General features: G+C 54.0%; 10 protein-coding genes and 1 non-coding gene across 11 annotated transcripts; 7 read left to right on the top strand and 4 right to left on the bottom strand.

Moving 5' to 3' along the window:
* Positions 1 to 187: 187 nt before the first annotated feature.
* BDP81DRAFT_427686 (40S ribosomal protein S28) lies at positions 188 to 1247 on the top strand (the record flags this gene model as incomplete). Its single annotated transcript, XM_060590368.1, has 4 exons — positions 188 to 261; positions 332 to 397; positions 529 to 612; positions 718 to 1247. Coding segments are annotated over exons 2-4 (202 nt in total), but the record flags the coding sequence as incomplete, so codon positions are not given.
* A 486-nt stretch (positions 1248 to 1733) lies between these two features.
* On the top strand, positions 1734 to 2973 carry BDP81DRAFT_23332 (uncharacterized protein). The gene is made up of 2 exons (XM_060582840.1): positions 1734 to 2469; positions 2542 to 2973. The coding sequence occupies exons 1-2, from the start codon at positions 2017 to 2019 to the stop codon at positions 2728 to 2730; spliced, it is 642 nt and encodes a 213-aa protein (XP_060445090.1). The 5' UTR covers positions 1734 to 2016; the 3' UTR covers positions 2731 to 2973.
* Positions 2974 to 6436: 3463 nt separating this feature from the next.
* Positions 6437 to 8652, top strand: BDP81DRAFT_23267 (general substrate transporter). The gene is made up of 6 exons (XM_060582838.1): positions 6437 to 6711; positions 6771 to 6896; positions 6959 to 7062; positions 7114 to 7371; positions 7432 to 8168; positions 8229 to 8652. The coding sequence occupies exons 1-6, from the start codon at positions 6536 to 6538 to the stop codon at positions 8415 to 8417; spliced, it is 1590 nt and encodes a 529-aa protein (XP_060445089.1). The 5' UTR covers positions 6437 to 6535; the 3' UTR covers positions 8418 to 8652.
* A 234-nt stretch (positions 8653 to 8886) lies between these two features.
* Positions 8887 to 11193, bottom strand: BDP81DRAFT_320043 (uncharacterized protein; the record flags this gene model as incomplete). The annotated part of the gene is made up of 2 exons (XM_060584493.1): positions 8887 to 10360; positions 10724 to 11193. 2 exons carry the CDS (start codon positions 11191 to 11193, stop codon positions 8887 to 8889), a joined length of 1944 nt encoding a protein of 647 aa, XP_060445088.1.
* Positions 11194 to 12461: 1268 nt separating this feature from the next.
* Positions 12462 to 12548, top strand: BDP81DRAFT_t176. Its single transcript has one exon. It is a non-coding gene; the product is annotated as a tRNA-Gly (tRNA).
* Positions 12549 to 12970: 422 nt separating this feature from the next.
* On the bottom strand, positions 12971 to 14124 carry BDP81DRAFT_394169 (fumarylacetoacetate hydrolase; the record flags this gene model as incomplete). Its single annotated transcript, XM_060587918.1, has 6 exons — positions 12971 to 13103; positions 13160 to 13260; positions 13317 to 13661; positions 13713 to 13748; positions 13806 to 14045; positions 14110 to 14124. The coding sequence occupies 6 exons, from the start codon at positions 14122 to 14124 to the stop codon at positions 12971 to 12973; spliced, it is 870 nt and encodes a 289-aa protein (XP_060445087.1).
* A 436-nt stretch (positions 14125 to 14560) lies between these two features.
* BDP81DRAFT_406362 (uncharacterized protein) lies at positions 14561 to 15393 on the top strand. The gene is made up of 3 exons (XM_060588975.1): positions 14561 to 14815; positions 14870 to 14901; positions 14962 to 15393. The coding sequence occupies exons 1-3, from the start codon at positions 14723 to 14725 to the stop codon at positions 15086 to 15088; spliced, it is 252 nt and encodes an 83-aa protein (XP_060445086.1). The 5' UTR covers positions 14561 to 14722; the 3' UTR covers positions 15089 to 15393.
* A 1281-nt stretch (positions 15394 to 16674) lies between these two features.
* Positions 16675 to 18093, top strand: BDP81DRAFT_394167 (uncharacterized protein; the record flags this gene model as incomplete). Its single annotated transcript, XM_060587917.1, has 2 exons — positions 16675 to 16786; positions 16838 to 18093. The coding sequence occupies 2 exons, from the start codon at positions 16675 to 16677 to the stop codon at positions 18091 to 18093; spliced, it is 1368 nt and encodes a 455-aa protein (XP_060445085.1).
* Positions 18094 to 18652: 559 nt separating this feature from the next.
* BDP81DRAFT_23221 (SNF2 family domain-containing protein) lies at positions 18653 to 22060 on the bottom strand. The gene has a single exon (XM_060582837.1). It carries the CDS (start codon positions 21781 to 21783, stop codon positions 18673 to 18675), a length of 3111 nt encoding a protein of 1036 aa, XP_060445084.1. The 5' UTR covers positions 21784 to 22060; the 3' UTR covers positions 18653 to 18672.
* Positions 22061 to 22523: 463 nt separating this feature from the next.
* Positions 22524 to 22942, top strand: BDP81DRAFT_394165 (vacuolar ATPase assembly integral membrane protein VMA21; the record flags this gene model as incomplete). Its single annotated transcript, XM_060587916.1, has 2 exons — positions 22524 to 22728; positions 22809 to 22942. 2 exons carry the CDS (start codon positions 22524 to 22526, stop codon positions 22940 to 22942), a joined length of 339 nt encoding a protein of 112 aa, XP_060445083.1.
* A 660-nt stretch (positions 22943 to 23602) lies between these two features.
* On the bottom strand, positions 23603 to 25054 carry BDP81DRAFT_394164 (uncharacterized protein; the record flags this gene model as incomplete). Its single annotated transcript, XM_060587915.1, has 4 exons — positions 23603 to 24243; positions 24299 to 24475; positions 24533 to 24613; positions 24673 to 25054. The coding sequence occupies 4 exons, from the start codon at positions 25052 to 25054 to the stop codon at positions 23603 to 23605; spliced, it is 1281 nt and encodes a 426-aa protein (XP_060445082.1).
* Positions 25055 to 27507: the final 2453 nt, after the last annotated feature.

The raw sequence follows: 27507 nt of genomic DNA, 5'->3' as shown, positions 1-27507 counted from the left end.
TTGTACTATTAAGGTATGCAGCACAAATATGGGGTTGAAAATGAGATTAGGTAGGCGGTGAATGGGGCAGAAATGACATGGACAATGCGCCCTCCTCCCAACCAATGAGAGTGCTCTGGGTCCCTAGCACGCACCGTGGAAGGGTTTCCTTTCGCTAAAGCCCTTCCACAAGTCTTCGCAGCGAAAAAAAGATCGTACTCGCAGTCATCCATCAACCCGCGCAGCCCACCACCCAGCAGCACCCTTCGCAACCACATACATGTACGTGTCGCGACGCCCGAGAAAAATTGACAGAGATCTTGACCGACTGACGTAGAAATTTCGCCAGCAGTCAAAATGGATTCCGCTAAGCAGCCTGTCAAGCTTGTGAAGGTCACCCGCGTCCTGGGCCGTACCGGTATGCCCCGCCTCTTCCCCCGAAAACAAAAGACAAACAAAGCCCTCGCCCCGACGAAGATCGATTCCCACGATTGAGACCGAGACGGAAGGAGGGACGAATTTTTTGGCAGATTTTCTGACTGCGTATAGGCTCCCGCGGTGGTGTCACCCAAGTCCGCGTCGAGTTCATGGACGACGAGACCCGTTCCATTATCCGTAACGTCAAGGGACCCGGTAAGCGACCTCGAATACTTTCGACCGCCTCTCATCGAAGGGAGGGGGGGGGAGGGGATAGCGATAAGCCGGAAGGATCAAAGAAGTACTGACATGTTCTACTAGTCCGTGAGGACGACATCCTCTGCTTGCTCGAGTCTGAGCGTGAGGCCCGCAGACTGAGATAAACGTGGCGAATCGGCAGCGGCGGCGTGTGTTATGGACATTACGAGGAACGGAATCATGGTTCTGAGGATGGGACAGGAACATTGCGAGGGCTTCGTCACCCGAGCCCACGGCTTTCGTGTTTAGAGGAGTCAAAAAACGGATTCTGGCATTGCGAATACAGCAAGGTTCTCCCACCCCAGCCGCGAGGCAACTCTGCACGAAGAATCGACCTCGTGTACCTGTTTGTGATGCGACGCTGGAAGGGGCAAAGGGAACGGCGTCTAACGAGATATATCAATCAATGGACAGCCTGGGAAAATTCATCAAAACATCTTCTGCACCATTTTTCAACGTCTTCGACTGACTGCTGTGCGGTTCATGCTGCTTGAATGATACCATCCCCGCGGGGAAAGTTGTGAGAAGACGTCATGTGCCGGACGAACCCGCGATCAGCTGGACTGGACTGTCGCTCAAATCTTGAAGACGACCTCCAACATTGACTGCCCAAGACTGCAACTGTCACCACGATCGCGAATTGCCCCGCAAGCTGCGCCTGAGAGCCGCAAAGCCGTAAGGCGGCAGACTCCTCGGTCTGCGTCACGTGATTGGGGGCCAACGAAAATTTCCTTGGACTGCCCCACTCCCTCAGCTCCTGTCCTGCAGCTATAAACTTCTCTAGATTCCCAATCATTTCAGGCTTTTGTCTTTCTTCACCCTTCAACCCTCCAAAGGGGCTCGTCGCGAAGTGGTAAGTCAAACAGTCTCTTTTTCTTGCTCGTTACAAACGTTGGGATGATGTATCCAAATTAGCATGTATTACCTGAACTCTTCTGAAGAATCAAAATTATCACCAAGATCTCTGACACCAACACTATCAACTACACTTTTTGCGTTCTCTCAAAAGCTTTCGTAGCATTGGCTAACCCCCAAAAAAGATTGCAGATATCTACCGATCATACTTCGAAACATGGCTGCGGCTCCCAGGCCACCCAAGGATCACTTCAACGTGCTGTTCTTTGCAAGCGCTGGCTCCTTCACATCTAAACAGTACGATGTGTTGCCGGCCCCTCTCCCCTTGAAGAAGCTATTTGATGCGCTTGAAGAGAGATATGCCGGGTTCAAAGAGAGATTCCTAGAGTCGTGTTTGGTGACGGTCAATTTAGAATACGTAGATATCATCCCTGGAGCAGACGACGAGAACGGCTCGATAATACGGTCCGGCGATGAAGTAGCCATCATTCCTCCCGTCAGCTCCGGATGAAGGCGTCTCTGGTAGCCTCCCTATCTGTGACTCTGTTCTACAGATCCTGCCAGCAGTATTTGTTTTCGCTACGTGCCATCTCGCGTGCTGTGAACTTGACCAAGCAACGGGTCGCGTTCACCGTCCTGATGTCGTCGCGGTCGCCAAAATTGCACCCGTCTCCAGTCATGCTTCCACACCCGCCACCAGTCCGGGTCCTGTTTGCTCCGTCGTCTCCCCCAGCGGACGCCGAGCACGATCAAGGTCACCAACAAGACCACGACAAACGTCGACACAATGGAGATGATGGACGTCAGACTCGTAATGGTCGAAACCTGGCAGCCCAGCGGCTTGGTGCGCAACTCCCATCGTTCCGCCCAGTGTGGACAAATGTTCTCGTCGTAGGCGGGTGCCAGCAAAGGAATCGCATACGGATTAGGGACGCAGGCGGACGTCTATATCATGGGCGAGTAACAAAACATCACGAATTAGCAAAGAGAATCCGGTTTCTCGGTTCCGATTTGGCGCGATAGAACGCGTACCATGGGACACCAGCTGCATTCGTTCTCCGCCAGGCACACTTTACAGTCCTGGTGGTTCCAGCATCGGAAGAAGTGCTCTTCAGATGTCTCTCTGGCCGTTGTGAAGTTGTGCTTCAGATGCCATATTTCTTGGGCGCTGAGTTTATCCATCTGGGTGCCGGCGGCTTTCGTCTTTTGAATATGGTGTAGCCGCAGGCGGTAGTAACGCGCCTACTTAGCCAATTGATTGCGATTGGGGGGAAAGTGAATCTCGTGATGGAAGTTGTCAGTGGGACGAGTACGGGATGACACTGGAGTTGTGCGGGGAAGGAGCTGGTCGAGTTGGGGTCCGTGCATCCATCACCCAGACTGTATTACTCCGTACAGTCTATCACAATTCCTCACTTCGACACGCCTTGAACTTCAAAACTTCCTGATACCGATTGGATGCATATCAAAGGTGCTTCATGCATCGTCTCACAACTTCGCGTTTGAGCCAATTCGAAAGAGAACCTTTGTCAAAGTCATTACCGGAAGAGTTCTCCCGAGAAAATCAACCTGACAAGTGACGGCAGACCACCCATTTGAGATGTGCTCTCGTGGTATCGCCAATATGCGGCGGCAACGGAACAAGACGGCCACCGGCTACTATGCAGGTACCGTCGCTTGACGGTTGCTCCCACGGGAACGTCAATGTCTTGGTCCTGCGGCTTGCTACGGATACTCCTTCAGGGGCCAGTCCTGGAGGATGCTGCGCTGCAAGCAATATAAGCAATTGGTCCCAAGATCATGGATTCGACGATCTCCCATCAATCGGCAACTTGGGAATAATACCCTTAGCGGCGACATGCCGGCAATTTCTGGATAAATTGCCCCTGCCTTCGAGAAGCAGCCGCAAGCCGACTACATTCCGACAACTGTGTGATTAAAGAACTGGGAGCACTTTGCTTTAAGGAGTCTGGTGGTCTTGTTCGCGAACCTGCAGCCTTCGAATACAGCTACCGGCGTGAATCGAAGTTGGTGCATCAAGATACTTACAACCATGGTGGTCAGATGAAGAGATCATTGACGAGTGGACTGGACTGGACTAGTTCTGGGACACACGACTGTTGCTCTTGCCGAGGCTGCTATGTGCTGCCTAGACTGTCCACAGACCGTCGTCCATCGAAGAAGTCGGCCCGGTTGAAAGACACTACGGACAAGAGGAAGCATGAAGGCGGCTGACTCTGTCTTGAACGCGAACATCGACTTGCAACTTGCAAGTCTGCAACGAGGAACGCGTCGGCTGAGAGCCGACTACGGTTAATCAAGTCGCAACTCCGTTCGTGTTGGTTCAGTCATCAGCAAGACCCTGCACTCTAATGTTCTGCCATTGGTATAGCGCGATCTTCCCTTCATCAACCACTACCGGGTGTCATTTTAGCCTGATATCAGGCTAAATGGCTAAATGCTTCGAGTGCCCTGGGTGGCGCCGGTCAACGACGTGGTATCCTGGAAGAAACCCCACGTGAGGCAGCGGCGCAGTAGCCGTTTCTTCAACCTCACGCTAAGAATCTCCAACCACTTGAGTCTTCTCCAACAGTCAACTTGGACACGGTGCGATACTCAGCGTTGTCTTGGAGCTCCGCAAATGCATCTCCACGACCCACGACGGTTTAGTGTAGAGACAGAACCGTTCGACTAAGGAACTCGATCATTTATGCTGGGTATGAGCTGCTCAAGTGTCGTACCACTGACGGGCCTGGTCTGCGAGGCCTTCCCCCCCGACCCCCACCGCTGTTTACACCCAGGCTCAAAAGCACCCACGTGAACTCTTCACCTCGCAAGGATCCTTGCGAAAGCCAGTCAAAGAGTGATCTGACCGAGAATAGCAGGCCTCACCACTCTTGATCCCTCCTTACAGGACGGGATGGTATGCAAAGTCGGGCTGTTCCGCTTCATCGTGGATCGACTGACAGTCGAGCAGCAGTATCAACGGATGAATCTTGGCCCTCATGGTGACCCTCCCCGCGCCCACGAATCCACACCGTCAATGATCTTGGGGAGGGTGGGTCTGTGGGTACTCAGAGAGGAGCGGTTCTCGGCCGACCAAGTTGCGAAAGATTCGCATACACCCGCTGTCGCCCCATTGCTGCGGAATCCATCCCGCCGGCATGAGGTCTTGATCGCGCTGAGAGCGCCATACGGCGTCACGAGGCATATCACATCGCCATTACTCACCGTGGAAACGCAGGCTTGTCTCTGGAATCTGAATGCGCCTCAGTTGGTTGAGTAAGCGCAAAAATTCCTTCTAGCTTTGGGCATACCCCCCATGCCCGCAGCCCGTGTCCTCGAAATAACACCAATGGCACGGTGGAAAGCTTTACCGAGGGTGTCTCTCTCTAAGCAGGGGTCCCTCCTCGACAGAGTTGCATCGACGGGACGGAGATGTCTGCACTTTCGGTTTGGTCTACCGCCTCGTCACAGCAAACTTTGGTCCCCGGACATGAGCACCGAAACACCTTGTAGTATTTACTGCTTTTCATGCATCGAAAGAACTTCTCGTTTTCATGTGGCGAGCGAGATATCTCTCATTTCCCCAGAAAGTAGTTGGGCTGCGTGTGAGATGCAACTATTGACTGACACTTCGTTGCGGCCCCGGCTTGATCACTTCATCAAGCCGGCCCAGGAACGGCACGGCATACGGAAACACACGGGATAGAACAAGGAAACCTGGCGAGTCACGGAGGCGTCATGCCAGGTTTAATTCGAGTCGCCATGTTCCCAGTGCCCACATCCAAAAGACAGCCGATTTTAGCTTAGCGATGAGTCGTCCACCTCGGCCTTGTCTTCCCCGCAGCGGTCGACTAGTCAACCCCAAACTCGTCTAATTTTGCGGTTCTTTTTCTCTCCGTCCTCACTTGCTGGGATATCTCTGGGGTTAATCGACCGGCAAAAGCTGTCTGTCATCTTCAGCCTTTTGTCCGACATTTCAGCCATTGACGTCAAATAGCAAGCTCCCGAAAACAAAACCAACTCTTCGCCTTGGTGTTCATACACATATCTTCCCAAGATTGAGTCGAGGTCGAGTGTGTCGAGTCACCTTGGGGAAAGAGAATGGGACAACGGGCGGGACCGTCGCAGTCTCCACTTGAAGGACAACCTCCCTGCTTACCTCCACCTTCTTCTCCACAGAACCCCAGGGGGAACGTTTAGCAAAGTGGGAACGCTCACACCTTTGGTCCTTTTCTCATCTAGTCTTGTCCTTGTCTAGTGGGATTCAAGTGTCCACACAGGCGCCCGGCAAAATACAATTGCCAAAGTTTGGAGAAATAGGTGTCCGATTCGTATTCACCCGTTCGGACGGCAGCAGATTTCTTGGGGAAGAGCCAAGTACGGAGTACGGATACACTAGAGAGAGGAGAGCCTCCCGTCCCTCGTGACTTGTGACTTCTCGGGCCAAACTTGACAGCGAAGCTTTGCCTTGAAACAGTTCAAGCCCTTCGCATTTTGCCGGGAGATAGTGGCAATCCCCTGTGCCGCGTACGCACTAGGAAATCCATGGGGACTAGCAGTTTACCTTGACCGGCAGGCTGCTTCGTCCTCGTGCAGGGCGATATTTCTCAAAGCTGGCTTGATATTGACAGCTGATTGGGGCCGGTCGACGTCCGCCAGGATTTCACGCAAAGGATCCCAACCAAGTGGTTCCAACACCCCTGCCCCCAAGAAAAGACCGGTCTCTAGACCTAGGCCTTCCCGGTCCGGTACCCCGTCTGGGACTGTTCGCACTGTTTATCCTTTGCTTCCCAAGTGTTCGTCTTATGATCCACAGCTCCATATAATAAGACCTGGAGACCCCGCGTCGTAGATCGAGGTTGTCCTTCTCGCCTTGTCCGTCCCTCTCAAGTCATCCTCTGGCCCAAACACACGCGGAGACTGCTTCTAGCTCTTGCTCTGGTCGCCGGCAAAACGCCAAACGTCAACTCACTACGCCAAACCCACACACGATATACAGCTCCACTGAGCAGACGCCAGTATGGGACTCCTAAAGGGCCTTTCACAAAACAAGACCAAGAGCGAGGCTGTTGCCCAAGCTCAGGATGAGGCGCCGGATTTCGAAAAGGTCAACTGGGTGAAGGACCCCGGTCTGAGGAAGCTCTACTTTTACGCTTTCGTCCTTTGCATTGCCTCCGCGACCACTGGTTACGACGGGTAAGTTGTCGATTATGGTGGAGTCATAATGGTCGGTCTGCTGACAATGTGATTTACAGCATGTTCTTCAACTCGGTCCAGAACTTCGACTCATGGCAGACCTTCTTTGATCACCCCAAGGGAGGCCAGCTCGGTCTTCTCGGTGCCTTTTACCAAATCGGCAGTCTGGTTTCGATTCCCATTGTGTAGGCGACCTTCTCACGCGAAACCCCTCTGGCACATGAATATCATACTGACCCCCTTTAAGCCCCTTCATTGCAGACAACTTTGGCAGAAAGATCCCTATTGTCATCGGCTGCTTGATCATGGTTGCGGGTGCTGTCTTGCAGGGTGCTTGCACGAGCATGGGCAGTGAGTAATTTGGATCACTCGCTACACTTCTCTCAGGCTGACTATTCGCAGTGTTTATGGGCGGTCGTGTCCTCCTTGGTTTCGGCAGCTCCTTTGCCCAAATCACCTCGCCCATGTTGCTCGCTGAGCTTTGCCATCCCCAGCATCGTGCTCGCTTGACGACGGTTTACAACTGTTTGTGGAACGTCGGTGCCCTCATCGTCGCCTGGCTCTCCTTCGGAACCGATTTCCTCGGAAACGAATGGTCGTGGCGTATTCCTGCCATTGGCCAGGCAGTGCCCTCCGTCATCCAGCTCGCCTTCATCTTCTGTAAGTTGACCTCACCGAGCCCGAATTCCTCTGTGTGAGATTCTAACCTGATGTCAAAAGGGGTCCCCGAGTCTCCCCGTTACCTCATCGCCAAGGACCGCCACGACGAAGCCCTCGCGATCCTGGGCAAGTACCACGCCAACGGCGACACCAACAACCCCACCGTCCAGTTCGAGTTCCGCGAGATTCGCGAGACTATCAAGCGCGAGACCGCCGCCAAGAACAGCAGCAGCTACCTCGACTTCTTCCGCACCGCCGGCAACAAGTACCGCTTCATCGTCCTCATCTCTCTCGGTCTCTTCTCGCAGTGGTCCGGCAACGCCATCATTTCAAACTACACAAACATCCTCTACGCCAATGCCGGCATCGAGAGCTCCACCGCCCGCCTCGGCCTCTCGGCCGGCCAGACCGGTCTCTCGCTCATCACCTCCCTAGTTCTGGCCATGCAGGTCGACCGCTTCGGCCGCAGGCCCATTTTCCTCGCCTCCACTGGTGGCATGCTCATGACCTTTGTCTTCTGGACCCTCTCCGCCGGCCTGTACGAGGAGCACGGCTCGCCCGGCTCCAACTACGCCATGATCTTCTTCATCTGGCTGTTTGGTTTCTTCTACGCCTTTGCGTGGTCCGGTCTCCTCATCAGCTACTCCATTGAGATCTTGCCGTACAAGCTGCGTGCCAAGGGTCTCATGATTGTCAACTTGACCGTCCAGGCCGCCCTCACGCTCAACAACTACGCCAACCCGTACGCGTTTGAATACTTTACCGGCCACACCTGGAAGCTGTACCTCATCTACACTGTAAGTTATCACTTTTTCCGACGTCGATTAGCATTTTACTAATGACGTCGTGCCAAACAGTCCTGGATCTTCCTCGAACTCGTCTTTGTGTACCTCTTCTACGTCGAGACAAAGGGACCTACCCTCGAGGAGCTCGTCAAGGTCATCGACGGCCCCGAGGCTCAGGTTGCGGACCTCGACCTAGCGCAGGTTGAGCAGGAGCTCAAGCTCGGCCACGAGGCCGAGGAGCTGGAGCACAAGCGCGGTTGAATGTGTGCTTGGCACCATCGCATTGGGAATTTCCCCCCATTTAGCATTTCACGGCTTGGAGCTCCGTGACATGAAGCATATACGAGCATGCAGATACCCTACTATTTAATGTTGTACAGAATCATGCGATACACACACCTTATATAATGATATGATCAAACCCACAGACACTTGTGTCGTCTACAATGTGCTTTCTTGAGGGCGTCAAGATTTAGGTTGACTCGACGGTACTGGTCCAACGTTGAATAAATAAATAAGTACGCATGAGTACCACCTTACTAACAACTCGAGTGCACATTTGGAATACAAACCCCCCTAACAAGATGTTTCCTCATGTCAACCGCTACAAATTGCCTACTGCTATGCTCTCCTTCCACACCTACGTGAGTACCTGCTAGCTTTCAAGTCGAATCTTGAGCATCATGAGAGTGACGGCCAAGATCAAGTAGACCAGGCCGCCTTCCCAGCGTCAACTATCCCCAGCCTCCCCATCCCTCTCCCCGACCAAAGCCTCATTCCTCTCCACACCCTCTCCCTCCAACTCCGCGCTCTCCCTCTCACCCAGCATCCGCGTCCTCTCGGCAACAGCCAACGTAACCCACTTAATCTCAGCAGCCTGCCTCCTCTCAAGCTCCGCCAGCGCCCTCTCGAGCCTCTCCTCGTGCCGCTTGCGGACGCTATACATAATCTCCTCCCGAATCGTCCGCTCCTCTTCCACCTTGATCTTATACCGCGCCACCTCCTCGTCCCGCCACCGCTCCCACGCCCGCCAACCCCTATCCAATTCCCTGCGGAAATCCCGCATCAGCGCCTCGATCCGCGCCTCGCTCGAAGGGCGGTCCGCGAAGAAACTCTCCAGCTGCCGCAGGTACGTCTCCTCCGTCCTCTGCTCCGCCAGCACGCGTGCGCCGTACTCCGTCGTCAGACTCTTGACTTTCGTCGCCAGCTTCTCCGCCGCCATCTCGACGAGGACTCGCTGCTCGGCCTCCTGCTTCGACTCCAGCTCCGCCGTCGACGTCTGCGCCTCGTTGGCCGCGAGCTCCTTCTCCTTGTCGTGCTGGTACCGCACCAAGAACTCCTGCAGATCGTGGATCTGGTCCAGCAGCTCCCGAAGTTCCTGGTACCGCACCTCGACCTCGTACCGCCTCAAACTCTCGAGCCGAACCCGCTCCTCCTCCTCCGCCCTCCGCGCTTCCTCCTCAAGCCTCTCCATCTCGAGACGCAGCAGCTCAGCCTTGAGCGCCTCCTCGCGCTCAAACTCCTCAATCTGCCGCAGCGCGTCGCGGAGCTCTTCCTCCGCCTCGGCCTCGAGCCGCACCCTCTCCGCCCGCCGCGCCGCGGCTCCCGTCTTGATGGTCTGCAGCTGCTGCATGGTACACGCGCACGTCCGCCACTGTAAGCCGCAGACGTAGCAGAACTGGTAGCCGCACCGGCACGTCATGTGCTGGCACGCCTCGCGGTGCTCGACGAGCGCCTGGCACCGGCCGCAGTGCTGCCACCCTTCCTCCTCGGCCAGCGCGTTCGTCAGCGCGAGGTCCGCGTCCAGCGGACAGTCCGCGTCGTCGGCGTGGTGTGGCCCGCGGCAGATGCTGCAGGTGAGGTGGCTGCCGTTGGGGCCGCGGCACAGGGCTCGGCGCGAGGCGCCGTCGACGTGTTCTGGTCGCACCCAGACGCCGCAGGACGGGTCGGCGCAGTAGATGCGGTCGGTGATGGGGATCGCCCACTCGACGGCGCGGTCTTTGCAGGTTTTGGAGAGCTCGGTGGAGATGTGGCGGTGGACGGTGCGGGTTGGGATCGGGGTGAGGCAGCATTTGGGAGGCCAGTGGTGTTCGTTTTGGACGGCGGTGGAGATGAGGCGCTCGAAGCAGTCGCGGCAGTAGCTGTGGCATGTGAGTTTGATCGCTTTCTTGGGGCTGAAGTCGTCGAGGCATGAGACGCATTCGCTGTGTTGTGTTTGTGTTAGAATACCGAGAACGGTGTTCGTTGTTGAAAGGGGGGGGAGGCGGACTTACACAGTAACGGGAGCTTTCTTTTGCTTCTCCGTGACAGTAGCAGGTTCATCAGATGCTGCTGCTGCCTCCAGGCTCGTCTTGCTCGAGTTGCCGCCAAAACGAAACGTCTTCTTCGCAGCATCCTTTTCACTCATCTTTTGCAAGATTCTCGTCAAGGCGAAGCGGCTCCTTTTCTTGGGTTGAAATGGCAAGACGATGAGCCCCAGAGGCAAAGCGCTACCATCGCCCGCTCCCGTCATTTCTGGAAACAGCTTGAGGTCCTCGACATCATCGTGTCCCGTTTCGACCGCCAACGACGGTTCGGGTCCTCCGTCGGGGGTGATGATGATGGGCAGATATGGCTCCTTTACCGTGCCGTCTCCATCATCGTTTGCGTTTGCTGCTTCGGCTTCTCGCTGTCTCTCGTCTTCTTCTAGCTGCCGCCGATGATTCTCCTCGGCGGCTCTCGCCTCCAGGTTCTGGATGGACACCTGGAGGATCTCGAGGGCTACTGTGTTAGTGAGGTTTGGGGCCGTTTTGAGGGATGCTGGCGGGTTGTATTTAGTCCACTCGGCCTCCTCATCGTCCCCTTGGACTGGATTCGTCTCTGTGATGTCACTTTCACCAGAGAGACTATGAGCTGACTTTCCTTTCCCGATGAGAGCCAGGCTGGTTGTCACATCGTCGTCGTCGTCGTCGTCAAAGTCTCGTAGGGTCACGAACGGGTCGCCGTAGAAGCCCACGTAGTCTTCCAGGCGGGCCGGCACATTCGTCGCGGTTTCCATCTCGATGATGGTCGACGCAGTTGTAGTCATGTAGGGGTATAAGATGCTGTCTTAGGTAGGGTGTAGAATATAGCTCTTCGCCGACGGAGAACGGAGAGGAGAGTACAAATAACTGAACGCCACCCCGGAGAACTCAGGCCGGAAAGTGTCCATCTAGGTAGACATCTCACACAGCAGACACGGCTAGATAATATGTGGCATCTGACCAATCCCGCCGACGAAGCGTAGGAAACTTCCCCTCTACATGGCGTGAGCCGGAAAGCGGAGCATGAAGGAAGCCAAGGTGCGCTTGGCGGCTCCCCCCGAGCCTCATAACAACCTACCTTGAAGAATCCCCATTTTTGGGAACAACGACAAGGCACTCTCATAACAACTCACAGACCACAGGGCTGAATCTGCCCCGGCTGGATTGCTAGACTTTCCAAAAAGGGCGGGGCAGGTGGTATGGAGAAACACCACATGAAGTTACCTACATGGCATTGGCGGCCAAGATCGGCTTTAGCGTTGATGTAAACATTGCAACGGAAGAAGAAGGTTGGTTGACCGCCGACCCGGAGCTGATTAGATCAAGGCAGACTCGTCAAGCACGATGTCGCGAGCCGAGACCTGGTTGGTGAGATTCGTGCTTTCAAGTCTGAGAAAGAGACAGTAGAGCGCGAAGAAGGCCGACTGGCGACTGACTGTGTTGGTGTTGGTGTTGTTGGTGTTGGTGTTGGGGGGCGGAGTTGGGCACGTTCGGCTACTTAGCGCGGGCGGTGCAGTGCGCCCTGGGAGGTTCAGGTCAGTCTGTAATAACTGCCGCAGTTGGTCACCGAAGGGGTTGCTTGGTGCCATGAGATGTCACGCAACGCTTAGCCTCCTGAAGATTGGTTGTTAATAGTTTGGCTTATGATGGAAATGTTCCAGTTGGTGATAAACTATAGGTCGTGGGGATCATGTTGTATGCGCTGTTGTGCCTTGCAGGCCGAGTTTCCGCCGATTACGGCATGGATTGGCATCCTTGGTCTGGAGCTGAAATGGCGTCAGCCTGGTAAAGCATAGAGAACGAGTAAGTTACGGAAAGCGCCAGCTGAATTAAAAAGGACAATATCTCCTCTTTCCTCTGTTGCATTTTCTGACTTCCACCTGAAGCTGGAAAGAGAGGAAAGAAATGAGGACGAGGAACACTTAGGGGATCAGAGGAGAGCACGTGCCAGAAAAGCGCACCCCACCTACAGGGATTGTGCCCATCCATCTATAGTCACCGATTTTCTTCAAATAAAGCATCAGCATCTGTAGTGTAGTGGTTATCATCCTTGCCTTCCATGACTCCTCGCGGTTAGCAAGGGACCCGATTTCGATTATCGGCGGATGCAAGACAGAAGCGTGTTATTTTTTCATTTTTGAGTGTCTAAACACCATCGACTTACTGATTCACTGCGCGTGAGACGTTTTTAACACCCTGTGTGAGCTGCGCGTATTCCGAATTTGCTTCTACTTTTGTACGAACGGAAGAGTCGCAGCGATTTGCACAGCCCTTAGAGGAGGAAGTCAACCCAACCAAGCCTACCGACCTATCACCTCTCAAGTAACTCGACATTGGAAATCTTTAATCTCTTGATATTTTGATGCGTCAGCGCGTGTTGCTTCGGCCGCAATATCGGCGGGCGCCATCTCACAGCCTCGGCTTAGTCGTGATCAAACTCCATAACAAACACAAGATTTCATTATACAACTGACCACTATCTTCGCAATTGTCACAGTGCACTGCACCATCTCGCCACTTTCAACCCTGTCCCTAGATCTTTGACTTGACCTTGCTGAACTCGATCTTGTTGATGCAAGAGCCCACGTTCTCAAGGCCAACCTCGACGACGTCTCCATCCTTGAGCCACAACTGAGGCTTGCGACCCATGCCAACACCCTCGGGACTTGACACACACCGTCAGTAAGAAGTTTGGCTAGAACTCATCGTTGATCTACTTACGTTCCGGTGAAGATGACATCTCCCGGCAGCAGCGTAGTGCCCTGGCTCAAGAAGGAAATTGTCTTCTTGATGCCGAAAATCATGTCCTTGGTGTTGTTGTTCTGCCCATTTGTTAGCTTTTGGCTCACACGTCTTGTGACTATGGCCCAAAACTCACCTGAACGGTCTCCCCGTTGACCTTGGTAAAGATCTTGAGGTTCTGAGGGTCCTTGACGACCTTGTTGGTCACAATGCCAGGCCCGAAAGGCGCCCAGCCGTCAAAGCCTTTGCCGAGAGACCACTGCCCGGCGCCACGCTGGATTTGCCACTCGCGGTGTGACACATCGTTGCCCACGGCATAGCCGAGAACATAGTTGAGGGCATCGTCCTCGGAGACGTCCGCGGCGGTCTTGCCGATGACAATGACCAGTTCGCACTCGTAGTCCAGCGTGCTGCCGGTCTGAGCGATCGGGTGCACAGGAACGGGGTCAGTCGGTCCGGCCAGAGAGGTCACCGGCTTGTACTGAGAATGGTCAGTCTGCCCTTTCTTTCCCTAGAGACGACCATGACTTACGAAGAGAACAGGGAACTTGGGAATTGCCATGTTTGACTGGGGGGCTGTCAGCTGTTTGTGCAGAGCCTTTCAGATTCTTGACTCTTATCTCACCTCCTTGGCGTGGTTGGCATAGTTGAGGCCGAGGCAGCGTACAGTCTTTACGTGCTCGGGCGCAAGGGGAGACAGCAGAAGCCGGATGTCGGCGACGTTTTCTGTGACATCGTGTCTTCCAAAGATATCGCCCGTCACGATCCTGGCCTGCCTCGCCTTGGCGATATCAGTGACGCCACTGGGAAGAATGGCATCGCCGTAGTAGGTCTTGCCATCCCGGGCAAGGAAGCGAACGAGTCTCTGGGGTGATAGTTAGTAAGTACATTGGCTGTTGTCACCTACAGCTGGCCAGCAATTGACTCACGGAAAATGAGGACATCTTTACGATTAATCAATTGAAAACTAAGAATTGAGGCACGAGAAGAAAGAAAGCAAGATATCGTACAATAGATGAGAATATGTTGCAGATGATGGAATGTGACGAATATCGGGAGAGGTGCCGAAGACGCTGTAGCAACTGGACCCCACGAACCTGAAGCCTCCGATTACCATCCGTCGACCCCACACTTGCCCCCCAGGGCACGGACTCCAGAGCTAAACCCCGGCTCGCTGTTCGGCGTCAGATGTGCCAGAGCGAACTGAATTGTGTAGCACTCTGGCGCGCCGGCTAATGCATCGGCATCATTACGCCATGGGCTCCCGGCAGCTGTACGTAGTACAGCTGTGCTGCGTGCACCTCTTCCGGATAGAACTCCACAATTCCGAGAAGCTCTTTCCAGCGTGTGTCAATGCTGAGTCATTCATTCGACCAACAGCTTGTGACTTCCGCCTTTCCTTATTGGCCCAAGCTACAGCGATGGAGCTCTCTTTCTTGTGGTTGACATCAATGATTCGAGCATCGAACTTTCCCATGACGGTCTTCTCATGAGCCACCAAAAGAGCATTCCTTCCGCAGTATCACCGAGTTGACGTTCGAGATGGCAGTAACAAGGCGCGGCCTTTCTGGTCTTCAAAGGGAGGTTTTGGCACTCTATCGACAATGTATCCGGGAAGTTCGGAAGAAGCCCGAGGTAATATTTCTTCATCCTCTTTAACTTTCATGTGAGATGCTAATATCACCGTAGACTGCGCGACCTCACTTTCAATCTTTTGCCAGGCAAGCTCATGCATCAGATTCCATATCTGCCTTCTAGCATCATACTGACCAGCACATCAGGACAGAATTTGAAAGGTACATTACCGTCGACAAGCGCGACTTCTCCGTTGTAGAGCACTTGTTGCGGAAGGGCCGCCGCCAGCTCGAGACGTACTCTTCGCCAAGCATCAAGGACATCAGCCGGTAAAGAAACCACCATCGTCATGCCAAGTAATCGGGCCTCTCTGCATCCTTCTTCGCACGGCTCCGTGTCAGCTTAGGAAGGGACGTCGTTCTTAATATCCAGGGCCGCACGCAGGGAACAGGACCGACTGCCTCCCTTTTGTATCACCACATGTCTCTCCTATGCTACTTTTTGTTACCTAGACCACATGATACCAACACAAATTCTTCTTTGGATCCATCTCTATCATTCTAGTGCAGCGAGCATGGACGATGCTTGAGTGCGACAGAGTCTTCCGAGACTGCAATTGTATTTCCACTTGTTCACCCTCACCGCCCGTTCTCAAATCTGAGCCGGTACTGGCACACAGGGCAGCAGAAGACGTCTTCCGCAAGCCCATAAGCCGGTCTGTCGAAAGCCTCCGTCGTCAGCAACGCATAATTGTTCACACAAAGCGCGCCAGCAGAGCCAGACTTCCATCCGGCAAAGTTACCCGCTCTCGAACGACTGTAGTGTCTACCAGAAGAGCGAGCCAATTCGTCCCGATTATCGTCTCCCAGGAGCGAGAACTAGAAAGACTGCGCAGCATTGTGGCTTCGGACGCTCTTCAACCCTTAACACCGGCCTCACGAAGACGCAGCAGACCTTCCATACAAAGGACACCTCCTGCGTGGTATATCGCAATGGACCCCCCGGTCCAAACCGTTCCTAGATCGCCGAGACCACAAGGCCCTTCCTCTCGCTACCAACGCGCTGTCCCAAATCGGGCTTCAAAGTCACGTCCCGTCCGTAGGAGACCAGTTGCTGGTCCTTCGGGATCACCAACTCGGCCAAAAGCCCCCAACTTTGTCGAGGGTCCGTCCAAAATTCAAGGCCACCCTTTGTCAACCATGGCGGACCCTGGTCACACATTTCAGCACCGCGAATCGGTGGCATCCCACGAGAGACGATTCGGAGTTGCTGATCCACAGCTGTAGGAAGCTGTTCGTCGGAGTCTTTCGCAGCAGAGTCGAGTCTCTCTTGTTGCTTCGCCATCAAACAGATCATCAAACCAATCTCTGCGACCACCTCAACCCCCATCGAGAACCTCTAGCCGACGCCGTGAAGTGAACCGCTTTGCCAGGCAACTCGAGATATACGCCGAACGCAGAAAAGCTGCGGGGGAGCTACCTGTCTCTACGCCGACACCAGAGTCGGTTATATCGCTACACACAGTTACAGCTCTTCTTCCGTATGAGGAACAGTTCCAAGCTGTCGGTCTAGCAGTGACTTCTGAACAACAGCGTCAGAAGTCGCCGCCCAAAACGTCTCCGAAAAAGGACACGAAGGCGATGAATCCACCAGACGTCAAAGAAGAGCCAATCTTGGCTAGACCTAAGGAGACCAGAAAACAAGGTGAACCAGGCCACCTTCAGCTTAATGGCTTGAGGAGCGCTTCGACAAGCTCATCCGATTCATCGACGTCGGGCACGCAAGTCGCCTTTGCACAACCAGAAGCCTGGGAGCTCGCCTTCATCGATGAAGTTCCAGCCAAGAAGGAAAGCTCTACTTCGAGATGTTGTAAATTGCCTTGCTTTCCAAACACGAAAGACCAATCGATCGACGTGCCGATGGGCCGAGCACCCCCCGCTCCAACACCGACGACTATTGACACGCCGAACAAGATATTGGCAAAGTGGGAACCAATTTACCCCCAGAAGACAGAGGCTTTGCAGGGCTGGCGTAAGTCAAATTCTAGGATTGTCGGCCAAGCCGTTGCTAATCCTTACAAAGGCGAGAAAGCCTCTCAAGATGTTCGAGCCAAAACATGGCATGGCAACACGGCACAGCGTCCATCAACTTATCGGCCACCACGGGAGGTCCCCCCTCCTCGCAAAGAGGCGGAGGTGCCGAGTCCAAAAAGCAAGTCTCCGAAGAAAGCGGTACCTCATGATTTGGAGGATGATAAACCGCCCATACCTCCGAGAGCTCAAGCGCGTACTGACCGTTCGAGGAAACAATCAAAGGCGCCAAAGCTCGAGTCTTCGGCCCCTAAGGGGATACGTAAGGAATCTCAACAAGACGTGTTTTCTAATGAGGAGAACTTTCCACCGGGAGGCAACGTGCTTCCTTCCGTAGCCAAAAGACTAGTGAAAGCCACCGTACTATCTGAGTCAGACGAGAACGCCGCCCAGGTGCAGGCGCAAGAGTCCCGTAAGGCTCAAATACCCGCAGAATCAAAACGGCCAACCGGTGTTGTGGACAAGCCCCTCAGAGTTTCGATCAGGCAGCCTGAACGCAAGGCCAAGGAAAAGGCCGCTCTCCTCAACGAATCTACACCGACGGAGTTCGAGCATCCGCCAATTTTCCAGTCTGGGAGGATGTTCAGAAGCCTGCCAGGACCTGCAAAGCTCCCAGAATTGGAAAGAAGAGAACGGTCAGCTCAGACGAGTCGCGGAACCATTACGCCAAATCCTGCTTTACCATCCACATGGAAACTGACCTTGAGCTCATCTTCGTCACTTGAAGTGGCCATGGAAGCTGCTTCACGTAAAATGGAGATGCAGGAAGCCAATAAATCTGGGAATGAGGCACTCCCAGCACAAGATTTGGCGGCAGACGCACAAGCTGTCCCTGACATGACTTTAGAAGCCAAGCATGGCGAGCCACTTCCAGAACCTCTTGGCGAGGAAGCTCTCTTACCCTCTGGTAGACAACCCGAGCAGGCACACAAAATACTGCGAGGTAGTGATAATTCCGATCCCAAGGAGCAGGACGACAAAGACATCGATGACAGAGATGTTTTGCGAGGTCTCCACATCGCCATATCGGCTGCTTGTGATGAAGAAGTTGACTCATGGATCCGACAAAAGACGGGTGTGCGTATTCGTCGATTCTTGGCGGACTTGAAGGCATTTGAAACGCTGGGAGAAGAGGATCAACCGGATCCAGCCAAGGAGCGCGCGAGAAACAGGAGAGCCGACTCAAGGAAACTCAAGGCACAGATTCGACAATCCAAAGCCGCTCGGGAGGCAAGAGCAGCGCAGTGACAAACGAGTACAGATTATTCTTAGAATTTGCGAAGATCAGGAAAGGTTGTGGTTTTGTCTAGTAGTTTTAGATTCTGCACCGCTGCCTCTAGGGGCACCAATCCTAATTGTCCATCTCACTACCGTCACGTCGTGATGCAGAAAGGGGACGGAAGGGACTTGATGCAATTCATGTAGCTCATTCAGCCGAGGTTGCCCTGATAGGTCCCGATCCTCGTTTATCGTCTAGACCGAATAAGTCTTATCTTTTCTATCTTTTGTTCCCTTTCCAGACCATTATCTTGAAGCCTGGAAGGAGACTCGCACGTCGGCTTCACGATGAAGCCGCCCGCGCTCTGCTTCCCTTGGACTGCGTTTCCTCCCCCTGTTCTCTCCTCTGCTCTGATGTCCCTCACCAGAAGCTCTATGTGGAAAATAAACCTGGCACACCTCGCGGTGCCTCATTTCTCTTTTGCCATGATTAATACAAATGTCTCTGACCCCCCTCCTTCTCGCTCTCAATGCTGTGGTATCGTGTCGTACAACTCTGGACAATGCTAGACGGCTCTTGGTCTCGAGGGAAAAAAAAGAGACGCCGAATCACGAAGGCGTCAACTGGTCCGCCATCATCTTTCGGACCTCCTTCTCCAAGTTCTCCTCGGCATTCTTGTCTTCCAAATCCTCCACCGCGCCAGTGACCTTCTCGGCGAGCTCAATCTTCTTCTGGCAGGCCTTGTAGATGAGCTCCTCAATGGTGTGCGAGGTCAGCAGGCGAATCACCTCTACATCCCGCGTTTGGCCGAGGCGGTGAGCTCGGTTCTCGGCCTGAATGTCGTCTTGCGGGTTGTCGGACTGGTCAAAGATGATAATCTTGTTGGCAGAGGTCAGGTTGATGCCAGTACCGCCGGCGCCGGTCGTCAGCAAAAAAGCCGTGATATCGGTATCGTTATTGAACTCGTCAATCAAGTCCTGGCGCTCGGCGACGTTGGTCTGGCCGTACAAGACGCAGTGCTTGATGTTGTTGCTGTGGAGGACCTCCCGGAGGATCTCAATGACCTTTGCGAATTTGCTGAAGACGAGGACGCGGTCGCCGTTGTCGCGGTACTGGTGGATGAGCTCCAGCAGCTTGACGACCTTGCCACTGTCCATCCACGAACCCTCGGGGACGTCAAGATGCCTGATACAAGCGTAATCACGGCACCAGAGATGCAGCTCAAAGTCGGAAGAGTTTTGCAGCTCCCCTATGAGATGGTCGATCCGCGGTTGTTGCAGCTCGGATTGTGGAACCTCTTGCATCAGGATCTTCGCCATCTTTTCGACCTTCTTGTTGTCGAAGTAACGACGGAATAGTTGCGGGTGAAGAGCCGCCTTCCGAAGCTGCATCCAGCTGTTGTTCTGGTCGCTCTGTCGCCCGGTAGTTGTCTTCTTAACCGGCCCGGCCTTGAAGAGACGTTCGTAGTCCTCGTACAGTTCCTTCTGCACCCCTGGTGCCAAATCGCAGTATGCGACGTTGCAAATCTTGGCCGGCATGTCAGAGAGCACCTGCTGCTTGCGACGTTGTAAGATGAACGGCTCCAAAATCGTTCTGGCTCGGCTGACACGTTCGCCGTAGAGGAAAGCACCATTGTTGACGTCGCGGATGGTAACTTTTTGGCTGAACATGTACTGAAGCTGGTCCATCCGGCCATTGAACTGGAGTGGGTCGATGAAGTTCAGCAACGCCAGCATTTCCATCAAGTTATTCTGAACAGGTGTGCCAGTGAGAAGCATTCTCCAGCCGGCCTTGATCCTAATCAAGTCCTTGTAGATCTTGGTCTTTGGGTTCTTCATCTTGTGTCCCTCGTCAAAGATGGCGGCGGCGGGCTGCAGCTCTCGGAGAGCCTCCAGATCCTCCTCGGAGCCGACTTGGGTATAGGTTGTCAAAACAACGTGGTAGTCCGCCGGGTTTTCGAGCATCTCATATCCTATCTCTCTGCGTTCGGCTTGCGGGCCTTGATACGCAAGAATTGAGAGGTCGGGAGCAAAGCGCTGGAACTCTACCATCCAGTTCGAGAATGTGGACGGCGGTACAACCACAAGATTGGGCCACGGCCTCTCGCCCTTTCCGGTTTCCTCATAGTTTTCGACAAGATGACAGATGAGAGAAATGACCTGGCAGGTTTTGCCCAGACCCATCTCGTCGGCTAGGATGCATCCGTACCCACTGTTGTACAGCAGGGACATCCAGTTGAGACCGAACAACTGGAAGGGACGCATAGTGCAGTTTTCATCCATAAACTTTGGCTGGCAAGGGATTGGCGGCTCTGAGAGCTTTTGCGTGTGGAAGCTCGTCGGCGTCAAGGGGAGGTCACTGTTAGCGGCAGAGCTTTGTGTGCTCCGTTTCTGACCCTTGACGTCGAGATCCCAACGGCTCATCTCCTGCTTGACCTTGTTGGCCTTCTTCTCGCATTCGGCTACAACCTCATCAATGGCATTGACACTGCGAGTGAACTCCATGATTGCGTCGACCAGAGTCTCTCCAATCGGAATCTTGGGCCTCCTGCTGCGGGCGTTTGCCTTTTTGGCCACCGTAACGGCTCGTACCTCGCTGATGGTGTCGAAAGGCCTCTTGGTCTCAATGATCTTTAGCTCGTCCAACTTGATGTTCGTCATGGCCGACAAATCCGCGATTGAGCTGGTGTTGATGGCTTGGAGAGCCTTGTCCTGCAGACTGTCCTTGACCGCCTCGTTCAGTTCTTCCTCATTGTCAAAATCCTCGTCTTCGTTGTCATCAGGAATGATGATGGGTTCATCCACCTTGTCGGCGGCAAGCTCGTCCAGGGACGGCTCGTCTTCGTGAGGCTGCTGCTGCGACGCAGGTGGAGATCTACCGGGGCGACGACCTTGCATCAAGCGCCTGCGCTTGGGCTTTGGTGGAGAGGGCGTGGTGCTTCGAGAAGGTGTGGGTAGGGTCGGGGCATGTCGCCCAAGTAATTTTGGCTTGCTGGGTGAGCCGGGCCTGCCTGATTTGCGGTCCATGTTCTTTGCTCTCTCGTCTCCAACGGTGATGCTTGGCTTGGTAGAGCTAACGAAGCTGTTGACTTTGGACTTAAGATGCCTACCGTCCAATAAGTAGTTGATCGCGTCCTCAACGTTATTGTGGCATGCGGTCAAAGCTTCCTTATAGTATTGAACCGGTATCGTGCCGTTAAGCGCCTCAGAGACCTCCTCAATTTTCTTCTGCAGCTTATCCACCGAAACGTACTCGAAGTTTGCGACGTGCTTCTTGAAAGACGTCTGGCTGATGTTACCGCGGGATGTTCGGTCATCTTCGTCGTCTGACGAGCCTTGTATGAGCACAGGCTCCGCCGAGGGTCTCTTTCGCGGATTGGAAGGCGCTTGTGATGTGGGAGGCGGCTGGAACCGTGAGCCAGGGGGCACAAGGCGTGAGAAGTAGCTGGATTTGTTCTGGAACGGCGAGGATGCGGGAACCTCGATGACCGAACGCGAAGAGGGGGAGGAGGAATCGTCGGGTTGCGGCTTGGCCTGGGACGCGAGTGACGTTCGGTTGACAATCTGCGTCGCTTGTGTCTGGTACGGGGACTCGGGGATCGTCTCGTCAGCGAGCTCGTCGGCATCGTTACCGCGACGAAGGCCTCTGATCGGTGACGTGCCCATTGCCGAGCTCCCCACCGGTGGCGGTGAGGAGCTGAGGGTATAGTTGATTACCATGGCTCGTATAGTCTTTGTTGCTCGTTGGGAGTGAGGAGGTGGAAATTGAGAGATTGACAAGCGGAGGTGAGGAGGCAGACAATGGTCGAAATACAAAGGCGGGGAGAGTTTTGCTCAAAGAAGAGAAGGACTCGAGGGCTTTGCTTATGTGAAGATTGCCGATTGTCGAAAGGCTGTGCGAGATAATTGACGCTAGATCAGAAGAAATCGCAAGGAGAAAGAGCAACAGATTGGGCAACTACGGATACAGGTACCGCCTTCCAAGATGTGTGGGCGCTCCTGAGCAGACTGGCAGGAGCGGTCGACAGTCGAGATTGATTGCGGCACTGGGGTGGGAATTTTCTGGGGCAGATCGCAACGGCCCCCCCCCCCCCCCCCCCCCATGTCCGTTGACACGGGAATCCAAAGAAACGCGCTTAGACGAATCCCCATAGCGCGTCCGCACGTGGTTGGCGTCATCAATTAAAACACCGTGCGGGGATATATCGCTTCAAACTGTAAGCGTTGTCTTTCGACTTCACGTCTCGTTTTTGAGGGGAGCTCGGCAGCAAGGCTCGGTGAGCGGGACCATCAAACTCATAAGCCCCCCAACCAAACGTCCATCAACTCCGTGTCTTCCGCAACGTCTCCATTGTCAACGAGTCTATTTCAACGTCGTTTCTCAGCACCACGTAAGATTCCCGTCATTTAGGACAAGCTCTATGGGGTAATGCGCTTACCAGTTACCATAGATACACACCATGGCGACCCGACGTATCGTCGCTTCGGAGAAGACCATCCTCGAGAAGGATGACGTGGTTGGTGCGAGTCCAGCTGCCGGGGACAAGTCCAACATTACTCCTGCTGTTCCAATGGATGTCATCTTGAAGCTTCTCGGATTCACTTTCGCCATGATTGTCTTGCCCATCGGCACCTACTTTGCCACAGTCGACTTCCTCTTCAAGGGTAAGTTGCATATATGGTTCCGCTTTGTCACTTTGCATTGCCAAACGGATCTGGACACGCCCGACTGATCTAATCAACAGGTAATTCGACATTTGCTGGCGCCCTCGCTGCTGTCATGGCCAACGTGGTATTGATCAGTTATGTTATCGTTGCCATGAAGGAGGATCAGAGCGACCAGCTGGAAGCAAAGAAGCAAGGGAAGAAAGACCGTTGAGAGTTTGGATGGATGATGGTCATTAGGAACCTGGTTGACTGGGATCACAGTCTGGAATGCATTCGCAGTTTCCATAGGAATGGGAAGTCGTGTCACTTGCCCCTCTCGTTAGATGCGATACACTGTTGACGGCAAGTTCAGCTCTATTAGGGAGAGATTTCATCTCGTTAACTTGGTCCTATTCTAAAACCTTGCTTGGTTGGAAGCCACGGCAGCATTGCAATGAAACCCTATCAAATTTCCCAATGCCCATGAATTCATCGCCGGGCATGGTGAATGAATCAAGAATTCTCTCGTAGCTGACCACCGTTAAGTCAACACCAAGCCTCTATGACTGCCCACCTTTGCCCTCGCCGTCGTTAACTGGATCCTGTGCATATACCTCGATCCAACAGGGTGAATTATTTCGTTATTCTTTTGAATCAGAAATTAGATAGCCATACCTCCCAGGCTACACTCTCAAGTTACCGGCCCTCCTCAAAGTAGGAAAAGCCGTCTCATCAGGGGGATGAGGATGCGCCGGCAACTCCAGACCAGCTACATATCAGGCAAAACCCGATCTCTGCCCGAGAATACCATAACACATCCAGAATCTAAGAAAATGGGGGGTATCGACAAAGTTAAAACGAAAACCAGCTCATATCTCATGCCTTGTGTTCTTCAAGATGATTTGCTGAAACGCTTAGAGAACCAGCTTTTCCTCTTGGCGGGCTCAGCGGGTCTAGGCTGCGCCTGCTGCTGCTGTTGCGGTGGTGAGGCGCCCACTGGTCTCCGAAGGACGTTCGCGCTCTGTTGCTGAGGTGCCTGAGCTCCATTGTTCACAGCTTGATAGGCATGTCCCTTTCCATTCGGCGCGCCGTTGTCGAGCCTTAGAGCAGGTCCTTGGTCCTGATTGAAGCCGATGCCGTAGTCATTGGTGGGTTCGGGCCTGCGGGCCGGGCCGCCACGCTCAATGGAGCTGTTGTCGCTACTAGTCGGGTCGGTATGGTAGCCTGCATGCTCTCCTGAGCTTCCACTTGCGGCCGCTGACGTGACAGTCTCATATGAGCGGTCCTTGTTGGGAAGGGGATAGATGTTCTGATCGCCGCGTGCGTAGCCGTTCATGTGGGGATCAGTTTGCGTCCTGGGAACTCTCTGTCGGTAGGGAATGTTATTGCCGCCATTGTAGTGTCCTCCGCCATTCTGGTGCTGATCGTAATTACTCTGTCGGTTGGACCCCATCTCGATCTGACCGCTCTCCGGACGGAACGAGCCCGGGCGACCGTTGTAGTAGCTATCGTGAGGGTGGCGACCTCCACTGGCTATATATTGGATTAGCCACGCTGTGCAGCCCAGTCTGTGGACAGATGAACTTACTGGCATAGTAGCTGCTGCGTCTGTTCCATGTCGCGACCGACTCTGTATCTGAGCGAATGTAAGACTGTCGTCTGTCCCGGTCGCGGTAGCCTCCGTCAATAGCGGCCTCGAAACTGCGAATGGTATCAAGGGGTCGTTCCCAACGGCTACGTGTGGGATTGGATTGGTCGGGTTCGGCTGAGGTGCAGTGTTAGAGAAATCAGCTAAATTTAGGAGTTTAGAGCTGGAGCATACCAATTGGAGCACCGGTCGTGTCTTTGTGCTGGATGGCGCGCAGAGGAGCCAAGGAAGTCTTGGTCATTGCCTGAACGGCAGCTTTGGAGGCTATTAGCTGTCTTGCAGTTGGCGAGTATGATGATAGGGTTGTGACATACAAGGTTCGGCCTCACTCATGGCGACAGTGGGATCGGCTTTGCTGTGTAGTCTCTTTGCTTCCTTCTCTTCGGGTGTCTCGTGGAGGTCGATCTTAGGGTGACTTCCGGAACTCTTGTGGGATTTGTTGGACTGGAAACTGAAGGTTCTCGGCCGGGACTTGGAGCCTCTACGAGGTTGTTGATTCTGGGGGTGAGATTGGGATTGGGACTGCTGCTGGGCGTTGGGAGGGGGTTGAACGGGCTGGGGCTGGTCGTATTGCTGCTGATAAGGCGGGAACTGAGCCTGTTCGTTGTCGTATGAGTCGGAGGCTTGTTGGTGATAGTGGTGATTCTGTTGCTGGTGCTGGGGAGGCAGCGCGGGAAGTGGATGGTGTTCAGCCATGACGGGCGACTGAGGAGGGTGCTACTTTTAATTGATCTGTCTCGCAGGCTGGCGGGTTCAGTGGGCGCGGACCTGGTCTCGGCGAACAAGGTCGATGGATGGAGCTATTGCGTGCCTTATCGCGGGTCAGCAAGGGGAAGAGTGGGCGGGCGGTTCCCAGAGCTCGCTAGCGAGGCGGCCAAGGTTGCGTTTTCCAGGGGTGAGGGTGAGATGATGGAGCGCGGTGGAGCGTTAGAAGGGGCAGAATTGTGGAAGGGAAGGGGGTTTGGGGTGTGCCGTATGCGTGAGTGTGGTGTTTCTGCCGACTGCTGGTGCTGGGATTGAAAGTAGATGCAGAAACTAGCAGAGAATAGTGTACCCGTGGACCGGGCTGTTTCCAGTGTTCCACTTGTTGACGATGGATGTTTGTATGAGAAGCAAATCTTCGGCGTCGGAGAACAAGAAGGTCGAGAGCAAAGTTGAGGTGCTTGGGAGTTGTTTTTTCTTTCTTCTCAGATGCTGTCGCAAGGAGGCAGAAAAGCAGGGAACTGGGTGTCTCGAATGTGGCTGGGGGGGAGGTTGAGTCGACAACCTGGAAGGCACTTGGTACGAACGGCAACGGCAACGGCAACAATTCCCAGCCGATGAAGCTGGGCTGCGGTGTGCTTGTGGCGCCGAGCAGGAAGGAACGGCCAGGCAACCCGACGACAACAGCGATCCAATTGGGACCCCGAAAAAGACACCAATGACAACGACAAACCCCAGCAGAGGGAACGGGAACGGGAACAGTTGCAGGTGCAGGTGCAGGTGCAGGTGTTGGTGCAAATGTGCTCACGGACAATTAGGTACGTACCTTGTTGTTGTTTTTTTGGGCCGATGTTCGATCCTTGGGTAAGGTACGGAGTATTGCTGCAAGCTTGATGCAGCTGCAACAGAAGCAAGAGAGAAAAAACGGGAGGGAGTCTGAGTCTGACTCTCGCGCTCTCAAGTCTCAACTCTCGGATGGATTCTGATGGGGGGGCAACTTCGGGCGAGCGACGCCAGGATGTTTGCTGAAAATGCGCTAGGGCGATTTGAATTGGGAGGCGTTACAGGGAAGGAGGGTGGCCGCAGTGGGATAAGCGCCACGTCTTTTTTCGATGGGGTGGTCGGATGCTGGAGTCAGGTCCGGCGACGTAGGGGAAAAAGTGGTGACTGGGTGGCTGGGACGCTCAGGGACGCCGGGGCCAAGCAAGTGCTGTCCTGCTGCTGTAAACCGGGTCTGCCCAGACGGCAAGCGCCTACTGCTTGTTGATGAGGTGTCTTGGTGATATGATTTTCCCGTTTCTTTTTTCCGTCGGCTGCTTTCTCCTGCTTCTAGCTGCTATTTTATCTGCCCAGGTTGAAGAGTCGACGTGTGTTTCGATACCAGGATTCTTGATGATGCTAAGTATCGGATGTGGTTCTAAGTTGCCTTTTGTGTTAGTTCTGTTGCTCTTTCCTTCTTTTTGGGTGTCACCGGCAGTTGCAGCAGGGTACTGACAAACTGGCAGGGTTCCTATCGACCTGAGCCTTAGGTAAGGTAACTTGCGCAGTAAGGCAGTTCGGTGAGGTGCCTGCCTGGTAAGGAAGGTTTTTACTGATCAAAGTACGTACCGGTAGGTATCCTTTTTCCCGGCTTTACTTTGGACGGGAGGGTCCTTCAAGGTCAATCAAGTCAAGCAGCTGCTTGAGCTTCTGAAGTTCTGCGGCCTGCTTCGGACGTTTGGTAACAAAAAACGAGTAAAATGGATATGACGTTTGATGTTGCCTGTTGATCGATGATCGAATGCGACGTAGTTGGCGCGTTTGCAGGCGGTTGGTGGTGGGCCCGGAAGGGCTAGGACGTGGAGGCCGTCGATCGTTCGCTTGATGCGCGTGGTGGAACTGGATGGGCAATGCTAATGGCGGTGCAGAGCAATGCGAAATGCTGTCGTTTCCGAATGGCCAATTTCGCCCCTGTCGTCGTCGGTTTGTCTGTCTGGAGAGACTATCTGGCTGTGGCTGACGTCAAGCGGCGGTAATTCTCGCGTGTTTCAAAGCGCCTTCGCGTGGTAGCTCAAGGTACGGCGGAACACAGCGGTGTCCTTTTTCCCCTTTCCTTTAATTTGCTTCTATTTTTCTTGTCTTTCTCGGTCCTTCCCTTTCGGCCCTTGGCCTAATGCGTCCTGGAATGGAATGAATTGGATCGAGAAATTGTCGAATGGGCTGCTTCTCAGCTCCTTTGCTTCCTGGACCAATGTCTCCGGTCGTATGGCCAGACTTTTGATGCCTTCGTTCCGCGTCGTACGTTATACGTTCTCTGGTCTTCGTGTCTAATAGTTGTGCCAATGTCAGCCAATCTGTACGAAGTAGTGCGTCAATATGGACGATGGGTCAATGTCTTCTTCATCCCACGTCGCAGCGCCATGCATCGTCGCACGTCCTGGCGCCGCAGCCGACCGCAGGTTGCAGAT

Source organism: Colletotrichum phormii (assembly GCF_030913505.1).
Source record: "Colletotrichum phormii strain CBS 102054 chromosome Unknown BDP81scaffold_10, whole genome shotgun sequence".
NCBI lineage: Eukaryota > Fungi > Ascomycota > Sordariomycetes > Glomerellales > Glomerellaceae > Colletotrichum > Colletotrichum phormii.
The sequence above is the reverse complement of the archived record's forward strand: the minus strand, read 5'-3'. Positions and strand labels throughout refer to the sequence as shown.